The 21,459-nt window shown below is 33.3% G+C and overlaps 1 protein-coding gene across 3 annotated transcripts in view; it reads right to left on the reverse strand.

Annotated features, from left to right (window-relative positions):
* Nucleotides 1–292: 292 nt before the first annotated feature.
* LOC108780490 (LIM and SH3 domain protein Lasp) overlaps nt 293–21,459 on the reverse strand; it is a 35,646-nt gene continuing 14,479 nt past the window's right edge. For 2 of the 3 annotated variants that reach the window (XM_018548246.1, XM_018548237.1), the window contains exons 2-6: nt 17,805–17,899; nt 3,219–3,490; nt 2,054–2,257; nt 932–1,080; nt 293–679 (exon numbers count right to left, since the gene is read on the reverse strand). In XM_018548246.1, the coding sequence (XP_018403748.1) occupies nt 500–679; nt 932–1,080; nt 2,054–2,257; nt 3,219–3,490; nt 17,805–17,860 (861 nt within the window). In that variant the 5' untranslated portion in view covers nt 17,861–17,899 and the 3' untranslated portion in view covers nt 293–499. Of the gene's footprint in view, nt 680–931; nt 1,081–2,053; nt 2,258–3,218; nt 3,491–17,804; nt 17,900–21,459 lie in introns of those variants that run through there. The other variant, XM_018548228.1, reaches the window with a different exon arrangement.

Below are 21,459 nucleotides of genomic sequence, written 5' to 3' on the forward strand. Positions count from 1 at the left end.
TTTTAATTGTAATCGACACAATTTATCGCAGTGTGTGTTTGGTCCCATCAAGGAATTCTAACATATGAAGCTATATATTGTCATCTAGGAGGCCAGAATACTCAATTTAGACATTCATGAAATACGTCTCTGAGTATTTATAAAAGTAATTTTAATATTCTATTCCTTTTTCATCAACATATTTTGGAATACTTTAGCCAAATGTATGTCATGACGGTTAATTGATATCAAGATAAAATTTCAAATTTATATCAAGATTCTTAATAAAAGTTTTCAGTAGTTAAAATTTCTAATTATCTGATTTTTTTAGATGACAGTGCGCCGTTTCGATCAAACAACTTTACTCTGACCGAATAATAAGAGCCGAATAAAAGCGCTATCTCGAGTATCACGTAATTTTTTTTAACGTCGACTCTTTCTTCGGCAAAGCGCGCCCTAATTAAGCGCTCTGATCGAAGTGGCGGCAACAGTTAGCAAACGGAAGCTCGACATAAAACATTTAAATCTGCGCCGGTTCAACGTAATTAGCTGGTAGCATGCCGTGTCGTCCCGTGCGTTGCACCAATCCGGTCATCCATCCTTCATCGACAGCTGTGCAATTGACAATCAAATCACCGTCGCAGAAGCTCACCTCGTCGAGATCTTGCGCTTCGTAGTCATACATCGCTCTGTACACTCTCTGCGAAAAATACATCTTCATAGAAAAAAAAAGTAAAACTGTGTATCCATTTGGCGTACTATATATGTATATATAAGTATATATACATTATTTTTACTTACACTATTTTTAAAAACTTATTTAAGAAGTGTAATTTGTAAGACCTCTTTCCATGAAATTTTTTTCATGGATTAGTAGACGCATAAGTTTATATTGCAAATAAGTCATAAGAGACAACACAATGCAACAATAAGCAATAAAAAAGATATTTACTCCGACGTTGGAGGGCGGTGGCGGTGATTGATGTTGAGGTTGATGTTGATTATTGTTTATCGTGGTGGCTGGCGTTAACGATCCGTAATATTCATTCACTGGATCGATGTCGGCAACCGAGCCGATTTTTCGTGTCGGTGGATTCGTCACTGCAAACACATCAAATTTTTATGAGCGACGTATAACTTATTATAAATAACTTTCTACATTTGTATACACTATTAGAAATGCATAATTCGTTCTGTAATAAGCATCCTTTTGTTCTACAGTTAGTGCAATTGTTACTTGGTGCGATCCTGTGATCTGCCACATGAATTATTCCGTGGATTCAGCAAGGAGCGAATACGGAACCGCAGAATGAGGAACATTAAACAAAGACGATTACACTTTCTATTTTCCCAACAAGGTGTACGTGGTGATGTCGCAACGATTAATTCCAGTGCAAATTGCTTTGACGATTTGTCTTTGTGATGAATCGTGTGTGACGACGATAAAAGCATAATGATGCGAGCGTTTAAGTCTGACGAGCGACAATAATGCTTTAGGCGATTTCACGTTCATTGTAATATAGTCTGGCGTTACAATAGGAATAACTAAGAGCGTTTATCTTCCTAAAATTGTCTTTCTAAACAACAATTCGATTAAAGCACAATTTATCGAAACCTACGCGGTTGTAAAATAAATTGTAGAATGCGACTTCAGGTAAAAAAACATCGCAGTATACACCATTAAATACTTTCTTCGTTCACCTCTCTTCCACGAATCTTAATTATTAAGATACAATCATATTTCTGATACAGCTATGAATGTATAATCATTTACGCGGACATAAATAATACAAACCTTAAATATCAATCTGATCATAAACATTAATTGCATTAAAATTCAAATATCAAAAATAATGTTACGTATTAAATATGTAAATTACATTCGTTTATCCAAAACGTATCATTACATTTCACATAGCTTGTATAATCCATACAATAATGATAATATTAATGTTATATAATATTATATAGCCTTTCTACAAGTTACTCAAATTATTCTATATTATAATATCGTGCGACGTCTCTACATAGTGAAAGGTTGCTGCAACGATTGTAGCCGCGAAGGTAAACGCACCTGGTCCCTTGTCGCTCGTATAAATGACTGTGGTAGCAGCTTGCCTTGCGGAATAGGGACTCGGCCTCGCTTCGCTAAGGGGATCGTAATCAGCGATCCTACCTGGTGTCCTCTGCACCGGCGAATTCGCCGTCCTTGCAGGCGGCGGATTGGCGTTTATGCTCGACGCAGGTGCGATCGTACCGTCTGTGTACTCTACGTACTCTATATCAACAATGCACGAAAAAGGCTAGCGATACGTTCAATAGAAAGCATTCTGCGATCTGCCCACCATGAACGGTAGTATTATGAGTGTGCAATGAATCATGAATATGGAAAAAAATAATACAGTAAGAATCTGAATTTTTATTTGAATTTTACGCCGTCGTTTTGGTGGATTGATTGCAGCAATACGTGTATATTCATGATTATGTTTGTTTTAATACACAATTTTGAATGAACTGCGAACAAAGTACGTAACAAATCCACGAATATATTGATACATAATGTATAACATAATCTACAATTTGATGATTATACATAAATATTGTTATGTAAATCGTCGTTAATTAAGATGTTAAAAATTGAACATGTAATTATATTAGTATTAAGATTAAAAACATAGATATTTATGTATGATTACTAACAGAGGATACTTTAAAACAAAAAGTTAGATAAAAAATTGCATAATTTATACTTGTTATAAAACACATTGATATACATATAAATAAAAAAGGATTCCCAATTTATAAATTTATGTTTAGATTATCCCCAATCATTTAATCAAATCACAAATTACATTTTAATCATTTTTCCAATGTTAGTTTGTTAAAAATCATTTAACAAATTTTGTTACAACGAACTTACGATATTTTTAGCAGTAAAAAAAGATGGCTCGGATGTAAGCCGAAACGTTTAGTAATGTAATACATTTTTTAATTGCTAATAAATATATGTTTTTATAATTTCGCAATACTAACGGCGATTATACTCTCATTAGCCTTTCTATTGATTTAGCAGTAAAGATTTACACGATTATTGCTATAGTTTAAAACGATAGAACAACACAATTATACCATAAAAATATATAATGATATTTCCCATTTTATCAAATGTAAAAAGTATAATACTATAATAGAGAAAACTGTTATATGCAAAACACACTGGCGAAGAATTCACCACCTACCTATTTGCTCGCCGTTTTCTCCGGTCATTGTCCTCTTTTGCTCCATGATCGCCTTCTTCTCGAGCTCGCCGTGATAAGCGACATTCGAGATAATCTTACTGTTCTGCTTAATTCTGAGAGTCTCTGGATCATCCGCCACTTGCGTAAACTTTCCCTTCGCCTTTTCGAATTCGGCATGATACTTAACGTTACTCTGTATCTTCGTATTCTCCGCGATACGCTTCAGCTCCGGTGTCTCCGCCATCGTGGTGGCTTTAGCTTTTGGTATGTGCCTAAAAAGAAAGAAAACAAAATGAAAAATTTTTATTGTTAACAGAATGACGTTATTGTGAGAATGTTATATCTATCTAACGTTAAAGAGCGAGGACTCATTCGCGGAGCATTTAAAGCCCGCGCAAGATGAGCAAGTCACTTCGAGTTTAAAGCACCGTTTCACGACACCCGGTACGTCGTATTTCACATGAGTTTCAGTTTCGCGTTTCTTTCTCTCTTCCTCTTTAACGAGAATATCTCGCGTATATACAAGCCTCTCGCATTATTTTACATGGATTCCCTCGGGGCGACCTCCTACACAAAGGAAACGTGTAAGTTCGCTGACTAATGCAAGTTCCAAGTGAACGACAAGCGGTCAATGACGTCAGTCTTATCGTGAGCATCCTTCGTGCAGCACGTCGATTATAATAGCATAGCTAATTGTAGTTACGGAAAAGAGCATAAAGATAACTTACGTTTGTCGTCGTTACGATTATGCAACTGTGCGTGACAATGAGTTTCGGAAAATCTGAATTTCTTACATCGTGTACGATGTGCAAAATGCTTAATGTATGAATGATGCACCGGTGCCTCGCACATGCGATAACGATATTTGCATTCTTGTTATTATCACTGCACTATGAAACAGCGTTATCTACAACTGCGTACTAGAAATGATGTCTGCCCGGATTTATATTTATATTCTAAGTTTACCATATATACTCGTACATATATAGCCCTTTTAACTAGAAAACTTTTAAATTAATCTATTATCTTTCTAGGAAAAATTTTAGCTCCAGAAACTTTATTATTCAAATTATTATTTAAAGAAATATATTACATCTTTCGTTTGACTATTTTTTTACTTAATATTAATTATAACAGTAACATGTATTATAAATATATAATAAATAAATATATATTATACTTATATATAATATTTATTTTAGAATACTAATAAGATCTAATCGCGACAACAGTTCTAAGTCATATATCACTCAATGATTTAACACTCTGGACCACACACAACGGTATGTGCTTTGTGACATAGTCATTAGGACTTATTAATTAGGCGCATAAGAGATATGATTGATATTTAGTCTAAAATCATGACGCGATTATCTCGCGGCGAATTGAGCGTGCATAAACGTGCTATTTTAAGCGGATTATTCACCTCGCATGGCTAAACGCTTTTAGCTGTGCCTGACGGGCGTTAATGTGAAATAAGGATAATTATTAATCGACCGCCAACTGGGTAAGTCGAGTGAAATTCGATAGGGACCTCCTAGTTAGGAACTCAACCGATTTAATTGCGGCACAGACAACTGTCCGATGCTTATTTAACGAGATAGAAATCGGTGCGTGAACGCATAACGATATATGCGCCTGCAGTAAATGACACGCGTGAGAATGCAATTTCAGTGACATGCGTGAACGTATCGACAGTATCGCATTGCGATCCGCATTAAGAATCATTAAAAATGCCGGTACTGACGCAATTAAGGAAATGCTTAGCATTGTGTTGATAATTGAAAATTCCGGTACATTAACCCGCTACCTGTTGCAACTTTCTATATGTATTACATATTCTATCACGTTTTACGTACTAAGAGTGCATGTATGTACGTAAAAATTATAATATAATGTTTAATTTATTACAAAGTATAAAGAAAAATGGTCTAAATCGAGCGGTAATAAGATTTTTTAATTAATAGTTTACAATATTACTAAGAAACATAAAATAAAAATATAAAATATATGTAAAAGTAAAAAAAATATCGAACGTTTCGGAAGTTATATACAGGTCCTTCTTCAGCGATTCAAAAGATTAAAGATGTTTCAACGTCAACGACGTAAACGCATAATCTTACGGTCAAAGCGACGTGGTGTGGTATTTTGCTGGTATGACAATTTGTTTGAAAGAGAAATGATTCTTCTGTTTTGTATGAATATGAAAATTGTGTAAGATTTATGAAAACACACACAGGAGCATCATTATTTGTTCATCTGATTCTGTTAAGCGCAAGTGTTACAATTTGTGTGTTTTAATTTATTATTTTTTACGTAAAAATACGTTTCGTGTTATAAATTAAATAAAACTGCGAGTCATTACTCTTTTTCCCTAAATAAATCTATTTTTAGTATTATAATTACATTTTTCATGGTGTTAATTAGTCGTATTTTGGACCATGCGTCTGAAATAATCATCGAAAGTAAATTGTGTAAATCGTATAATGCGCGAGAATTACCGGCGTATACATGAAACACAATCGAGATTTGTGTCACGACTTCGTTTTCCATATACGGCGCGTTTGTCTGACCCGGTAATTGTGCCACGCGATTACGTAATACTCCGGCGCACCGTGCACGAATAATAGGCATACACTCTTGACTCTTTGTTCAGAGAAGACGAGGGATAGGCATTGTTACGTGCCCAGCGAGGAAGAATTATCTTGTCGACCGATGCGCATCCGAGTTCCTCGAATTTAGCGTGGAAAAAGAGGAAGTTCGCTAAAAATAACGTTGAGAACGGCCAGAAACGAAAGAAAATTGGAAAACAATGCGGCCCGTGTCTTTTCGTGCGACTCTGTTGCATGTTTCCAATTGTTATACGACAGATATAGATAATAATATAATAGGCAGATAGATAAAAATGATACGTACCTCACAATTTTTCAGACAGCTCAACGGAAATTTGAATATGATATAGAATTATAATTAAAAATTGCCCAACGCAGAATAAAAAAACATGAGAGCTTCCAAATGTTATTTCTACGTCATTGTCACGTTTAATGAAAAACAAAACTTTTGTAAAAATGATGTACTTGCGAAATATTAAAAATTATAATTTATTGTACGCTCTTAAATAAATTGATGCTATCAAAAAAAAGTTTTTAAAAGATTTTCAATAAAAATTTATAAATATATATGCGGTCGCATGATTTTTTTTTCCCAGTGATTAACTGTACGAACTACACGACCACGATTAATACGCAACGAAGTGATTCATCGAATCATTTAACCACATACGTATATATGTACGATGACTAATCTGTTAACAAACGCTTGTCTACGTACTATGATATACGTCCGTAATATTTATCGAATTTTTCTGACGCACTCAGAATGTATCTTACAATTAAGCAGAAAATGTGAGAGTTTAATGGCAACATAACATATGGCGCGCGAATAACAAGTTTCATCAGAGCATAAATTTAAAATAATTAAATCACTCGTAGGATCATGACGCATCTGATACGCAATACAACGAGTATTTATTTAGAAAAGTGATCTATCTTACTCCAACATACCATGATCGAATTTAATACATTAAATGTGATATAATATTTGTAGTCTTTTGAGAATATAATGTTATACAAACAAAATGATATTCAAGTTAATGTTTATCGATGGCATTGTAAATACTAATCAAATTACGGAGCAACAGAAATTTAGGTATATATATCTCTCTCATATTTTATTGTTCAATGAAGCTTCTTCAGATTACTTAATTGCGTCACGAGATACTGCATGCATGATTTATCGAATACTATATATGTAAGTGTCACCAATGTATTGGAGAGCATAACATCTGTTGCACCTGGTTATCACACCGATCAAATAGCAGCAGACGGTACTGATAAATTACGGCCGAGAATCATAATATCGTTTGATAAAAAAATATTTGAACACATTACTACACACATTATTGTACACATTAAATACGTTAATTATATTAGCAATAAAGTTTAAAGACCCATTCGATCCGTTAAGATGATCTTTAAACATCGAATATTTTGCGAAACTCTTTATGTAAGCTTGTCTCCTTTCTTAAAACATTTAAAAACAATTTTTTTTACTGACATTTAAAATTGTATAGAATCTCAAAATTATTTTACTAATTTATTTGATAACTATTTATCATAAATTTCTTAAACATTACATAAATTCTATTTTTTTTCTTATTTTCTTTTATTTGCCAAATTATTAACGCATACATTTATATCATCAATGGATCTGCAAAGTTAAAATTCAATATTAATTGACTAATTAAACATTAAATTTTTAATTAAAATTAAAAATATATTTTATCTTTATATTCAAATATTTTCTTTACCTGATTAAAAAACCAAGGATTTCGATGTCTAAATTGTATGTTATCGATCTTACATAAAGTTTCATAAAGTGTTTCTCTCTCAGAAAAGTGGGATAAATCGCAGAAAATGCAAGACTCAAAACCACATTTCTCGTGAGAGTGATTACGTACGATATTACACCGATGCGCACAAAGTTCATAAAGTCTCGCGCAATGTTTCTTACCGCAGGAGAAATTTCAGGGCGGGTCTCTATTGGGTTCCGTTACTGCGGTTAAATCTCAGATGGCTTCGGAACTTGTTGCACGTCAATCGTGACGACAAAACGAAGCCGTACCTGTGTCCGCATTCTAGAAATTCTTACGAAGGCCGACACAAAGACCAAAAAATGCCGTAAAAAAGATACGTATTGCGAATTATAATGTTTGTTTTTTTCTATAATCCATTGTGTTATTATGCTTCTAAAAAAATTAATATATTTTAAAATACAAAAACATATACATACAATATATGTATATACATATATATATGAAATTTGTCTTTCTTTAAATACACGATACAAGATTTATATATAGTAAAATACTTTTTTACTGACATTTATATACCATATATAGTAAAATACTTCATATAATTATTTATATTATTATGTCAAAATAATTTATATAATCACAAAAAAATGGAACGTAAATTGAGTTAAATTTAACCGCTATATTGGCGAAATTAGACGCTTGTAGGTAGTCTACAATTTATTCGATTAAGAAATATAACTCATATCGTAATCAACAGTTATTTTGTAATTTAATTAACTTGTAGAAAATTATACGCTTCTCATAAACGGGCATAATATGAGTTGGCTGTCCTGCTTGCAAATATTAACCTTTTCAATAGAGATATTATTTTCTCGACAGAAAATTGCCTCACGAAAGTTCAATGTACTTTCTTCACTCTCAACGTAAAATAATGAAACTGTTTAAAATTTTTTTCTCTCTGGTAATACACATACCTATAAGGATCATATATAAAGATCGTACGTTTGTTACAGGATCTTTCAAGACTACTTTATTTCTTAACGTAAGACGATGCTCGGCGTTTTGCATTATCCAGTCTAGAAAAAAAGGAAAGGCTGTCGTGTTGAAAAGAATCTAATGACTCTCCCTTTCCGACGTAATAACGCGAATCTCATGCAAGTACTTAATTTATGCAAAGTTTTACGCACTCACTTTCGATATCGTGCTGGAAACTTACTCATTTTGCACGATTCGCATAAATCGCACGTTGTGTTACGCAGAGGAGATAAATACCGGATGCGAATGCGTTCGTAGTGATTTGCTTTTAATCGCGAATTTTTACCGTGATGGAAATCGGTGTGTATAGTGCGTACGTTGCTCCGTGCACACACATACGAATTTAGTATAATTGTATAATATAATGTATTGCACAAATTTTATACGCCCAAAGTGACAGCAGGGGTCCAGAGGTGGATGCATTGTGGGACAAGGTCGGTTCACCGTAGACGTGCAGACAGGCCACGCTAGGCTGGGCACCCCTTTACGACTAGCTGTTAAATTGTTCGAAGCTAAAAGTACGACGTGACAGGCGGCGGCGTTTCCTGTTCCATCCGCTCGCCGTCGAGGCAAACCGACTGCCAAATGCGATTCGGCATGGACACGTTTATGCATTGCATTACACTTCGTTACAACCAATCATCTCATTTTCCCAAATATATACAAATATTATAACAAAAGATATAAAAATTTAAATTATAATAAGGCTCAATAAATTTAAAACTAATGAGAGAATAGGGCTACGAGCCATAGATTCATTAAAATCTTTAATCTTATTTATTCTAATATATTGCGATGAATATCACGTAATGTTGGCGTTTCGTCCCGGCTTCCAATACTGGACTCATCAGTAAGGTATTGTAATGGAAGCCTACCTTAGACGCCTGTTTTAGTTATTAAATCGAGATTCTATATATACAGATATACGCGCGTATCAAAGCACTTGCGAGAATCTTAGTCAATATCTATAGACCTCTGATGGCGGGTCGACGTAGTAATATTCTTCGCAATATATTATTCAAAGTAATATATGTATATGTATTCCCTTCCCAAAACCCCCCCAACTTGCACGCCGAACAATCGTCGGTCTTGAAACGCAACTCTATCTGAAAAATCCACCCAAAAGATATAAATAAAATGTAAAAATATAATAAATAAGTTTGTTGAACAATAAACTTAAATACATTTTTGAAAATAAATATTTTAAAAATTCATAATAACATGAAAAATATAAGAACATATGTAGAAAAGAAAATGAAATTGATATAAAAAGCAATAAATTAAAAATAATTAATAAAAATATTAATAATAACAATTAAAGAGTCAAAGTAGATATTTTTATAAAAAGATTATTGGATTATCAAATTTTCTAATGAAATGCTAAATAAAACACAATTCTTACGAAAGCAAAAAATAATCTCTTTTTTTTTAAATAAAAAAAATAACGAAGCAATATATTATTGCAGGAACTCAAATACAAGTATTTTGATGTCATATGATGCTACGTGAGTTTGGAGAGAGAGAGAGAGAGACAGAGATTTACAGAGAGAGAGAGAGAGAGAGAGTTGACAGAAATACTAAAACTGAAATTTGCAAAAAGCAGTTTTATCAAAAATATACTAAATAACAAAATTTTACAAATTACACGTATAATACAAAATAATATAGCCATTTACTTGTTGCATACCATATTCTAAATTACGTACCTAATTTAGAAAAATTTGGTAATTATAAAAATGTAAAGCAATTTAAACGTAATTGTAGATATAAAAAATAATTTTTTTTCCTTCCAAATTAATGCTATAGATTAAAAGATAAATGTATAATTTATTTTCTGTTCATACCAATGAATCCAACGTAACCTTTCTCCTTTTATGAATCAAGAAAAATGTTACTAATCTGTAGCTAAATATACCTACATGTAAGATTGCCGTGCGATTTAATCAAGTTGCATCTACTAAATAGAAACGATTATCGTCGAAGGAAATGAGTCATTCGCGGTGAACCAACAGTCAGACACGAATGATATCATTCGTACTTTATTAAAATTTGGGAAGAAGACATATGTGATGACTGTACACGTAAAAATAGTATACAAAAATGGAAAAGATGAGAAAATTATACGAAGAAAGAACAACTGCGTAGCAACAGAATGTCTGAAGAAAAACCGCGCTTTTTTCAAATATAAATTTTTTGGCAAACGGTAAAGAAAAAGAGAGAGCTCAATGCTTTTTGATAAAAAATTGATCAGAATTTTCTTGCATAAAAATGTTTTATTTTTAACACATCTGGAAGAAATATAAGCTTGAAATAGAAAAATTCTATTTACAGAAAGTATACTTTCGTATTCGCGCCCACGATATGGCAAAACTAAAGTCATAAAGTACGAAGGAGGAACGCAAATGTGGAGGAAAGGCAGACTAAAAAAAAAAAATGCACAAGCAGGTCTCCACACGTGTTCTCTTTTACTATCCGGTAGAGCGCTTAATTCGACGTATATGTATAGCCTTTCGGCGAGACGTGCATATATGTGCTAAGAGAGTCCGGAACACGTGTTTTAATCGTATAACGTTATATCCGTGAACAGACCACTTTACTTAATTCCCAATGCTTCTCTTTGAAAACCTCGAATAGACGAATTTGCAGAAATAAAATTTTTAATTAGTCTCAATTAGATTTCAAATCACACTCGGCTGCACTCGTAACGAATTGTTTCGAGTAGAGATGAAAGGGAGATAAAGATACGTGTAATATATGAATATAAGAATTAACGAGACGTAATAAAAATGCTTGCTTACAATTATGATTTAATGCTCAACTTTGTTAAATTATGCTGTTACAGTGGTTACAGCTGTTTTATATATAATAGTGCATTGTATAAAACAAATATTCAATTTATAAAATACTATAACTGTACAAAAATACTTGTTAAATGTTTTATGTATATTTTACTAAAATAGCATATATATAAAATATAACGTACAAGGCACGATTGGGTATGTTAAGTTAGCATCCCAACTATAGTACTCAGGAGTTCTGATTAGAGTTCCCACTTCCTTTTGACGAGACGAAGAGTTCCCTATAGTTAATAACAAAAGTTCCGCTCAATAAACATTCTTTTACATTTTTTAAAAATGGGGTGCTAGCTTTTTATCGAATTTCGAGGTGGAATAGTTCTGAGCGACTTAATAGCTTCAATTTGCGATTGCCTAGAATTCCTGATATGTAAAAAAAATTTTCGAATATTAAAAAAAAATTAAAAATTTTTGAAAAATTAATTTTTAAATACAATAGTTCTGATGATAATTTCTGCTTCTTTTTGACGATACGAAGAGTTCTCTATGATTTTTAATGACATATGCGCTTAATAATCATTTTTTAATAATTTTTAAAAAATGGGGTGCTTTAACTTTTTAACGAAATTCAAGGTCGCATAGTTCTGATCAGCTTAACAGAAGTATTTTGTGAATACCTAGAGTTCTTGATACATAACAAATAGTTTTGAAGAATAATAAAGTTTAAAAAAATAGTAGAAATCTTTGAAAATTTTTTTGAGAGTACCGAGTAGTTCTGAGTTGCGTTTCTTATAGAACTCGACGAGTTCTATCGAAAACTGTAAGGTTAAAAAGCGATTTAACCAACGGTTTACAAGATACAGCGACATTTGTCAGAAGATCAACAATTTTTAGAGTATATCTCGGAAACCATTGGTCTAATCGCTTTGAGCCCTGATACTTTTCGACAGAACTCGCCGAGAACTGTCCAGAACTCTGAACAGAACTACTCGGTACTCCCAAAAAATTTTCCGACGTGGGACTGAGAAAAAAATTTTTGATCAAAAAATTTTTGATAGTACCGAGTAGTTCTGTTCGGAGTTCTGAACAGTTCTCGACGAGTTCTGTCGAAAAGTATGAGGGCTCAAAGCGATTGGACCAACGGTTTCTCAGATATATTTATTTAAATATTGTATGATCTTACAAATGTAACAAATGTCGCTGTATCTTACAAACCGTTGGTCCAATCGCTTTTTCACCTTACAGTTTTCGATAGAACTCGTCGAGAACTATAAGAAACACTACTCAGAACTACTCGGTACTCTCAAAAAATTTTCCGACGTGGGACTTCGAAAAAAATTTGAAGTCAAAATTTTTTGGGAGCACCGAGTAGTTCTGATCGGAGTTCTGGACAGTTCTCGGCGAGTTCTGTCGAAAAGTATCAGAGCTCAAAGCGATTGGACCAACGGTTTCCGAGATATACTCACACTAAAAATTGTTGATCTTCCGACAAATGTCGCTGTATCTTGCAAACCGTTGGTCCAATCGCTTCTTCACCTTACAGTTTTCGATAAAACTCGTCGAGTATTATAAGAAACGCTACTCAGAACTACTCGGTACTCTCAAAAAAATTTTCAAAGATTTCCACTATTTCTTTTAAACTTTATTATATTTCAAAAATGTTTTTATGTATCGAGAACTCTAGGTATTCACAAAATAGTTCTGTTAAGCTGATCAGAACTATGCGACCTTGAATTTTGTTAAAAAGTTAGCACCCCAATTTTTTTAAAAAATTATTAAAAAATGATTATTAAGCGCATATGTCATTAAAAATCATACTCTTCGTATCGTCAAATAGAAGTAGGAATTATCATCAGAACTATTGCATCTAAAAATTAATTCTTCAAAAATTTTTAATTTTTTTTTTATTATTCGAAAATTTTTTTTACATATCAGGAACTCCAGGCAATCGCAAATTGAAGCTACTAAGCTACTCAGAACTATTCCATCTCGAAATTCGATAAAAAGTTAGCACCCCATTTTTAAAAAATGTAAAAAAAATATTTATTGAGCGGAACCCTTGTTATTAACTATAGGGAACTCTTCGTCTCGTCAAAAGGAAGTGGGAACTCTAATCAAAATTCCTGAATACTATAGTTGGGGTGCTAACTTAACATACCCGGCACGATTACATTATCTAAATCCTTTGAAGTGAAATTAAAATCTCAGTTTAAAGAGTGAAAATCGAGCCAGTCTTGAAAAATAGTAGCTAAATGAGATTTATTATTCTTCAAAATGACATTTACTCTAAAAGTTTCAGAGAATAAAAATTTACTTTATTAAACGATGTTCAATTACTATTATATTTGAAGATGTATTACACGAATTTTTTAAGAATAATTTAAAAAATATTTAAAAAATTACAAATTTTTCTATAAAAGTGTAATAGTGATTCAGAACTTGTAAACAAAAATTATTTCATTTAAATTATAAAATTATATTATAATATTAAATATAAATACTGACTTAAATTTTAAATAAACTGTTTCGTACGTATAGTACAATTCATTTTTATAAGTTTTCAATTTCAATTATTAATACTTTTAAACTAGTGCAGAGGCTTAAATAACTATACAAGTGCACAGAATGTGAGAGTAAAAATAAATTGAGAATGAATTGAGGTTGATTCGCATAGGGGCAAGATAATGAGTGAGAAAGATAAAATTATGGCATAAGGGAGAGATATAAAGGGGAAACGAGACGAATGAATGAATCTCGCAGCTCACACGTGTTCGGTTTTACTTATTCAGTACAGTGTCTGATTCGACACACATCGCTGACACATACCCCGCTTGCTGTACGCGGAATACAAAATTCTATCGATGAGACATTATCCACATAGTGTCGTTGACTTTGTGCCCATTTTCTTTAATCAATTTCAACGAAGGCAAATGCCTCGAGCAGATAATGAATGCAGCTTTACGTCAAGTAAGCAACTTTCTAAGCGGTAAAATGCAACGACCGTCTATGTGAGATGCTTAAAATAAGACATAATAGCTCCAAGTAAATGATCGAAAAGTCGTATCTTTCGAATAAACGCCGATAGCTTGAAATTTAATAATTTATAACATAACGTGTAATTTGTGCAATAAGTCACAGTGTGTTTACTTTACAGTTTAAATTTTATTTCATATTTTAAAGCGTATACATGATTAATGTAAAGCGTGAACGTGTAATATTTGAATGTTAAGAAATAAGCAGAAACTCTGCTTCGAAATTCCTGAATAAAACTTGCAATAATTTATCAAATTAATTTCAAATTGTAAGTAGTTGTATCCTGTTTAGTGATTCTTCAACATCTACGACAACTTTGTGATCAATCAAATACTTTTCTCCATTTGTGGTTCTACGCATTCGTGTTCTCCTTTTGAATATATCGGATGACGCTTTCTCGGCGAGAAAAGGATTGGAGCGTCTCGAACGAATTACTTGTCATTACGAAGCATATTATATGCCATATAAGTGCTGAAGAGAGGTCCGTACGTAAGAAGAGAGAAATGCAGATTCGAATCGCGACTCAGAGATTTCGTCATCGCGATGCACAACCGGAATACTGTACGAGTCACGGACATATCTCTTGTTGCAACGTGGCATACCGATATGAGAAGACGAAGACGCACAAAGAGAAAACCGTAGTGCGATCGATTGTCGTCGACAATAAATTGAATTACAAAGTTGTGACACAAGGAATTAAATACAAGTGATTCGTTAACGCGAATCAAAATAATTTCAGTTTAATCTCTATCACAATCACAAAAGAAGATTAATTATCTAAAAAATATATATTTGGAATTTTTTGTAAATTTTGTCTTAAAATATATCTACTGTACTGTTAGAGTAATGTGTAAAGAGAGAAAGAGAGAGCAATCTTAAATAAATCAGTAGTATATACAAATATTCTAACTTGATTAATATTTTAAAATTTACTGTAACAGTTTGAATGATAAAAATTTTTTATTTTCAATTGATAAGTATAACACAAAAACGATCGTTTCGTTAATGAACCATGAACGATACTAAAAACATTAAAGAAAAAAGATGTTAGGAGATTATCGCAGGAAAACGTTACAAACTTCTACACGCTTCCTCTCGGGATCTCCTATTATACAAAAATAGTACAATTAATATCCGTCGGGATCACGAAATTAACTGCAACGCCAAGTTACTTTCTTTGTGTTGCCCGACGATTCTAATGTAATTTTAAAATCATAATAAATGTCTTAGACTTAACACGAGTCTTGAAATCCTGATTAAGATAAACGTTATCGTTACGGTTTTCTTTATACATTTCTTTTTCTTCATCTTATCTCATAAAACTTTCACGCGTTCGAATCGTGATTTTTCTTGCTTCGTTCAAGACTGCACTTTGATGGCGATAGGAAAATTAATTTATAATTATCACCGGTCTTATCGAAATAATAAATAAAGTCTTTGCTGTCGCAAGACGAAATCTCTTAGTCATTGCTATTAACATCCTAGTGATTAGTCCAACGCTTCGTCGTATTTCTCAAAATAAGGAGCGGCTTATTTTTCTTATTACGAGGAAGCAAAGTAACCACGAGGAATATTCGTCCATCATTCGATATTAATTAAAAACTAATGTATAATCTTTCTGTTATATGTAACAGAATCAAGTATATATATATATAATGTATGCTTATATTACACATCGTTACATCAAAACTATAAAATTAAGTGGAACAGGAATATCCGTGATAGAACTGGTTTTCGTCGATCAGTTATTACATTGCATTGGTCAAGCATGATCTCTCAATCAACTCATTACATTCAATTTAAAATGCGTTTTCCTGCTTAAAAGTAGGTTTGAATTTATTTCTAATAGATGAATATATGTTACAGTAAATGTTTAAATACATGAATACACATCGCCTAGAATTTTTAATATTACTCTGATAGTCACCGTTAACAATTAAATGAAGAAAACGTCATGTAATGCATTCAAACGTGGACGGTAACATATACCGTCGCTTTCCAGTTTAATTCTTCATTTGGATGAAAGCGCGTTTAATTTGCGAGACGAGCCGACACGCGAAACGTCACTACGGAACGGAACAGTTGACTCTAGGCGTAGAAAATGATATTTATTCTGCATGGCAATTTCATGCGAGCACCGTGAGCAGGACAGGCGAAGCGGAGCTTATGCAAAACGCGTTACGCTACCGGCGACGTGTAAAAGGACACGCGCGTGTTTAAAAATCCTCGCTGCGCCCGAAAGGAGGATCCTCCGTCCGGAGAGGAGGCACGACAGCCGTGCATTATCCCCTCGGCCGCATGAATGCTCGGTCGTGCGCTTTCGCTGCGTCGACATGCCTGCAATGGTATACGTTTAACTATCGGAGATTCGCAATCGCGTGAACAAGCGAACAAGCGGCTATTTTCCTCTCGTGTGCTCTTCTCGCGAGTCTCCAGCCCGTTGTTCACCGGATATTAAACGTCGCGTTATTGCTACGCGTGCATTGCGGGATCGAGGAGCCCGCGAGGCGCGTGCGTGTGCCATTAGCATCGCTAACATCGATGTTGCATTTCCCTTCCCATGAATGCCAAGCGTATACTCTCGCAGCGAAATAAAATTGCGCGTTTAAGGATCTTGAATAAACATTTCGTGCGTTGCATCGTACTCGGAGATGCACGAAGACGACGTCCGTGGTGCTCAAAATGCGAGAAGAGAATAGCATGTTTCTTCTCAAGTAAGTCAGTAATTACAAAGATAATTCGTATGTTCTTGAATTGACTAAACAAGGATAGACATATGATATGCTGGAGTGGTATAAAATTGAAATCAGTTTATATTAAAATATTGCCACAATAATGATAAGACTTGAAATAGAACGCATAAAAACAGCCGATATAATATTATAACTATAATGCAGAATGCTAAATACTAAAAAATAATATCAATAAGAAACAAAGCTTGATCTAGCTGGATCTTGGATGCTTCTACGTATAATTACGTGTGAATTTATGTACTACGTATGTATAGCTTTTTATTTCTCACGGTCCTATAAGATTTAATATTGTTTATTTACGTCGCCTAAAAAATAATCTTGTTCACTTTTTACGCTCTATTAGAGTTTTTCCAAGCAACGGCTCTCGCAACACCGCAGTGTTAAATTACCGCGATTAACTCGGTTGCGTCAAGCAGCTTATTATGCGACAGAAAAAAAACGAGACCGCGACAAACAGTTCGACTCGCAGACAGCAGTTTTCACAGGTCAACTTTCTTTCTGTAATAAAATGGAACGCGAATTTCGTCAGAAACACGAGAAGTATACGATCACGTAAACAAGAAATGAAATACCAAAACAACGCTCCTATACTTACGCCTCGCAATATGGCTGTTTGTTGAAACCTTTGTACGTCCGCATATTCAGGGTCATACCGCAGCCCTGACACTTGAAACATTGCTTGTGCCATATCTGTAACAAGGAAACAATTGTTATTCCACATCGATTGATCAAGTTTATGCGATTGCATATAACAAACACAGTGCGGAAAAAAACTAAAAAAAAAAAAAAAATAAAACGCTTAGTACAACTCTCAAATTTTCAAATTTTAATCGGTATTAAACTTGATCCGTTGTAATATGAATCACAATCTGATACAGTAGACATTATGTGCAGCGCGCGTATTTCGTCATCAACTCTTTCGGTGATTACATCAACAAGTGTTGCAAACGTGCGCTCTTCTATAAATATATTAAAAGTTTGTTTTCTACGAATCTTATTTCGATCGAGAAGTGTTCTACTTAATTTTCTTGTAATCTCTTTAGAACCTATATGCTTATAAATTATTTACTTTCACCAGAATAATTTCATCATATAAATTTTATTGCACTGCACTTGCGGGAAATAAACGTCAGCGATAAATAACGAATGATATTATTATGGTGATAATATTACGGTACAACAATGATATCTCGCAGTTATGGACTGTCAATATTTCATAATAATGATATCGATGTACTAAGGCATCTAATTTTTTTATACAGATAATCATATGACGGTAACGAGGTGAAATTATCAATACTTTTTTCGTCGTAATCTCTCTTTCGTTAATGAGATGTTTTCAGTATTTAACCGCCGGAATTAATTACAAGTTCCGTATTCTGGAAGCGTATTCTTCTCTAAAAGAAGAAAATTATTTAGTTGTCATAAAAATAAATTTCAGATCTGTTGAAAGTTTGCCTGTTGTTAATTAGCGCATAACAGACCAAAAGAAATGTTTGACCAAATTATTCATATGAAATATAAATAGTTTAATATCCAAGGTGAAAGATGCTGCAGATGCTTAATGACGTTAAAAATTGCATCTATTAGAACCCGTTCGTCTCGAAGTGTTAAACGATATTTAGTTAGTTCTTAAAACCATACTCAACCCTGTCACGTTATACTCGATATGTCATTGATAAATAAGATATATGGCTTTCATGATTCAGTGCAACGAGCATTAACCAAATACGTCTGCTGTAATCTAGCAGCTGTGCGTATCATCATCATCTTATAATCTTTCTCACAAATATTACGAAACACATTAAGATTCTTCAGATTAGAATGGTGATGAAGCATTACGGTAAAATTAATACGAGTTAATAACTCGTAACGTTTCTGCGATTTAATCAGATTTGACAATATACGTCACGCTAATCTCTTTAACGAACTGAATATTAAGTATCACGAATGACAAGAGTACGGTACATTATAGATAGTTTAATTAGCAACTGATATATTTCTACAATATACATCTCCATATTTTTCATTAAATAGACTTGTAATTTCATATATAATATGTAATTTCAATTTTTTAAACACAATTATTGTAATATACTTCCTAATTTTTTTTTTACCATCAAAACTTTTTTTTAAAACAATCGATATTTCTACATATTTACACTGTGGCTTCAAATTTAGTGGCTGAATATAAACATAAAGTTTTGTTATAAAAAATAAAATAAAGCAATTTTTTTTTTTTTAGAGATATAGGGGGGATTTAATTATCTCGAATAAAGAAACTAACCAACTGGACGAAGCACACGTACGGCTTTATTCACCGCGTCAAGCCATACATTAAGTTAATCTACACAATCGAAGGTCATCGTAGTGGTATCGAGGCCCTCGGCAATCGACAAGGCCGTTCTCAGGAATCGACAAAGGTTACAGATCGCTAGAGAAACAGTCGCTGACAGCCTGATCTTGATAGTCTCGAAACATAAGATGACTCATTACTAAGAAATGAATCAACCGTGCAATTTACTTATTACATCCCATGTTGGAGAACGAGAAAGAACTAGTAATTTTTAAATTATTAAATATCTTTTAGTGCAATAACAAATGTTGAATGCAACAAAAATATTATATAGAATATATTTCAAGAAGTTACTTTAAGAAATACGCTCATTAACTATTCTTCTGTATGTCTTATAATGGTTACAATAGCATACAATATTCTCATAAGACTTCCTTCATTGCAAAATACATCGCAAGCAAGAAGGTACACCACAATGTGTTTTAACGATCCTTTCGAAAACCGCATACGTTAGAAAATAGTTGCAGGGACAAAAGAAAGCGGATCCATAACACGATCTTATGAGTTCTTAAAATAGTCTTTATGTGTGTGTGCACTAAGAAACTATAATTATAAATAAACTCTTGAAAAAGTATCTCAGAAAATAGAAAATCATATTCCTTTTTATTAACAAATATCAACATAAAAATAAATTTTATTTGAAAAATTTTAACTGAGGCTAATAATAATTTTGCGTCACCAACATCAGCATTTATTTTAGCTGAAATGAAAGGATGAATCGAGGCGGTAAGTGCGATTTTAATCGGATATCGCAAGGTCGAAACGTCGCGAAAAATTTTGTCGAACAGTGAAACTTTCGCTCTCAATTCCGTAAAATGCGAGGTAAAATGTCAGGGAACGAATATGTTAAATAAAACATTGTCGGTGCGGAATCTTTTTCTTTTTTAAAGTGCGGCACGTTTCGATTTCTATATAGGCGAGGTCACCGGTGTCAATTCACGAGACAATGTCGGAATGCGACTGGTAATGAATGCAACGGCACCTCATTTATGTATATCGTGCGATTGACAAAATACATATATCGCTCTGCAAGAACCGTATTGTTAGACAGGCATGCCTGTGGTTAGAAATTGACCTCATATTTTACCGTTCACGTTTAATACGTATGTGGCAATAAGATCTTTAAAGTCTCATGTCCACGGTGCTAATCGGTTCGAGATCTCGGACAAACAGAGAGAATTAACAAATCACATTTGAACAATTCAGTCACATAATCAATATATCAATTGATCGATTCTTTCTTCATATTAAAAATCAAATTTTATGAATAAAGAATGATCACAAATTATTTTCTACACTATCGTGTGCAAGCATATAAGTTATACGGGTTTGCATTTAATTCGCAAGACTATAATATATGGAATTGTTCGACTGCACGCAAATTCTGATAAGAAATCTGCATAGGGAGAACTGTAGAGCAGTTTTCTTGATCAAGCACTTTCACCCGATTTCGGAATGTTTTTTGCCTGCATGTGCAAGGCTCTTGTTTCGTAAGAGATATCTTATTTATAGTTGCCGTATATACAGTGTCCTGGATTAAGAAGAGAGCGGTCAGCATGCGGCAAAACCGCTTATACATCTCGAATATGCTCGTCGATACGTGCGCGCACGACAGCGCTTATGGAATATGACCTTAATTATGTGCTTAGGTGAAAAGCGATTTAATGCTCCGATACGCGTAAAACTTAAGAATCCGATAATGTGATCGCACTCGAGTACTCTGTTACATTATTTTTTATCGTTGATGATTTGCGATAAGATAGAATCTATATGATTTGTTTGCCGCCAAGCAACACTCGGTACTCATTATAAAATATATATAATTACATAAGCAGTTTATTTCTGAAAGACATCTATTCTATTATTTTTTTACATTATTGAATATCGTTGAATG

This window comes from Cyphomyrmex costatus, unplaced genomic scaffold, assembly GCF_001594065.2.
Source record: "Cyphomyrmex costatus isolate MS0001 unplaced genomic scaffold, Ccosl1.0 scaffold122, whole genome shotgun sequence".
Lineage (NCBI taxonomy): Eukaryota > Metazoa > Arthropoda > Insecta > Hymenoptera > Formicidae > Cyphomyrmex > Cyphomyrmex costatus.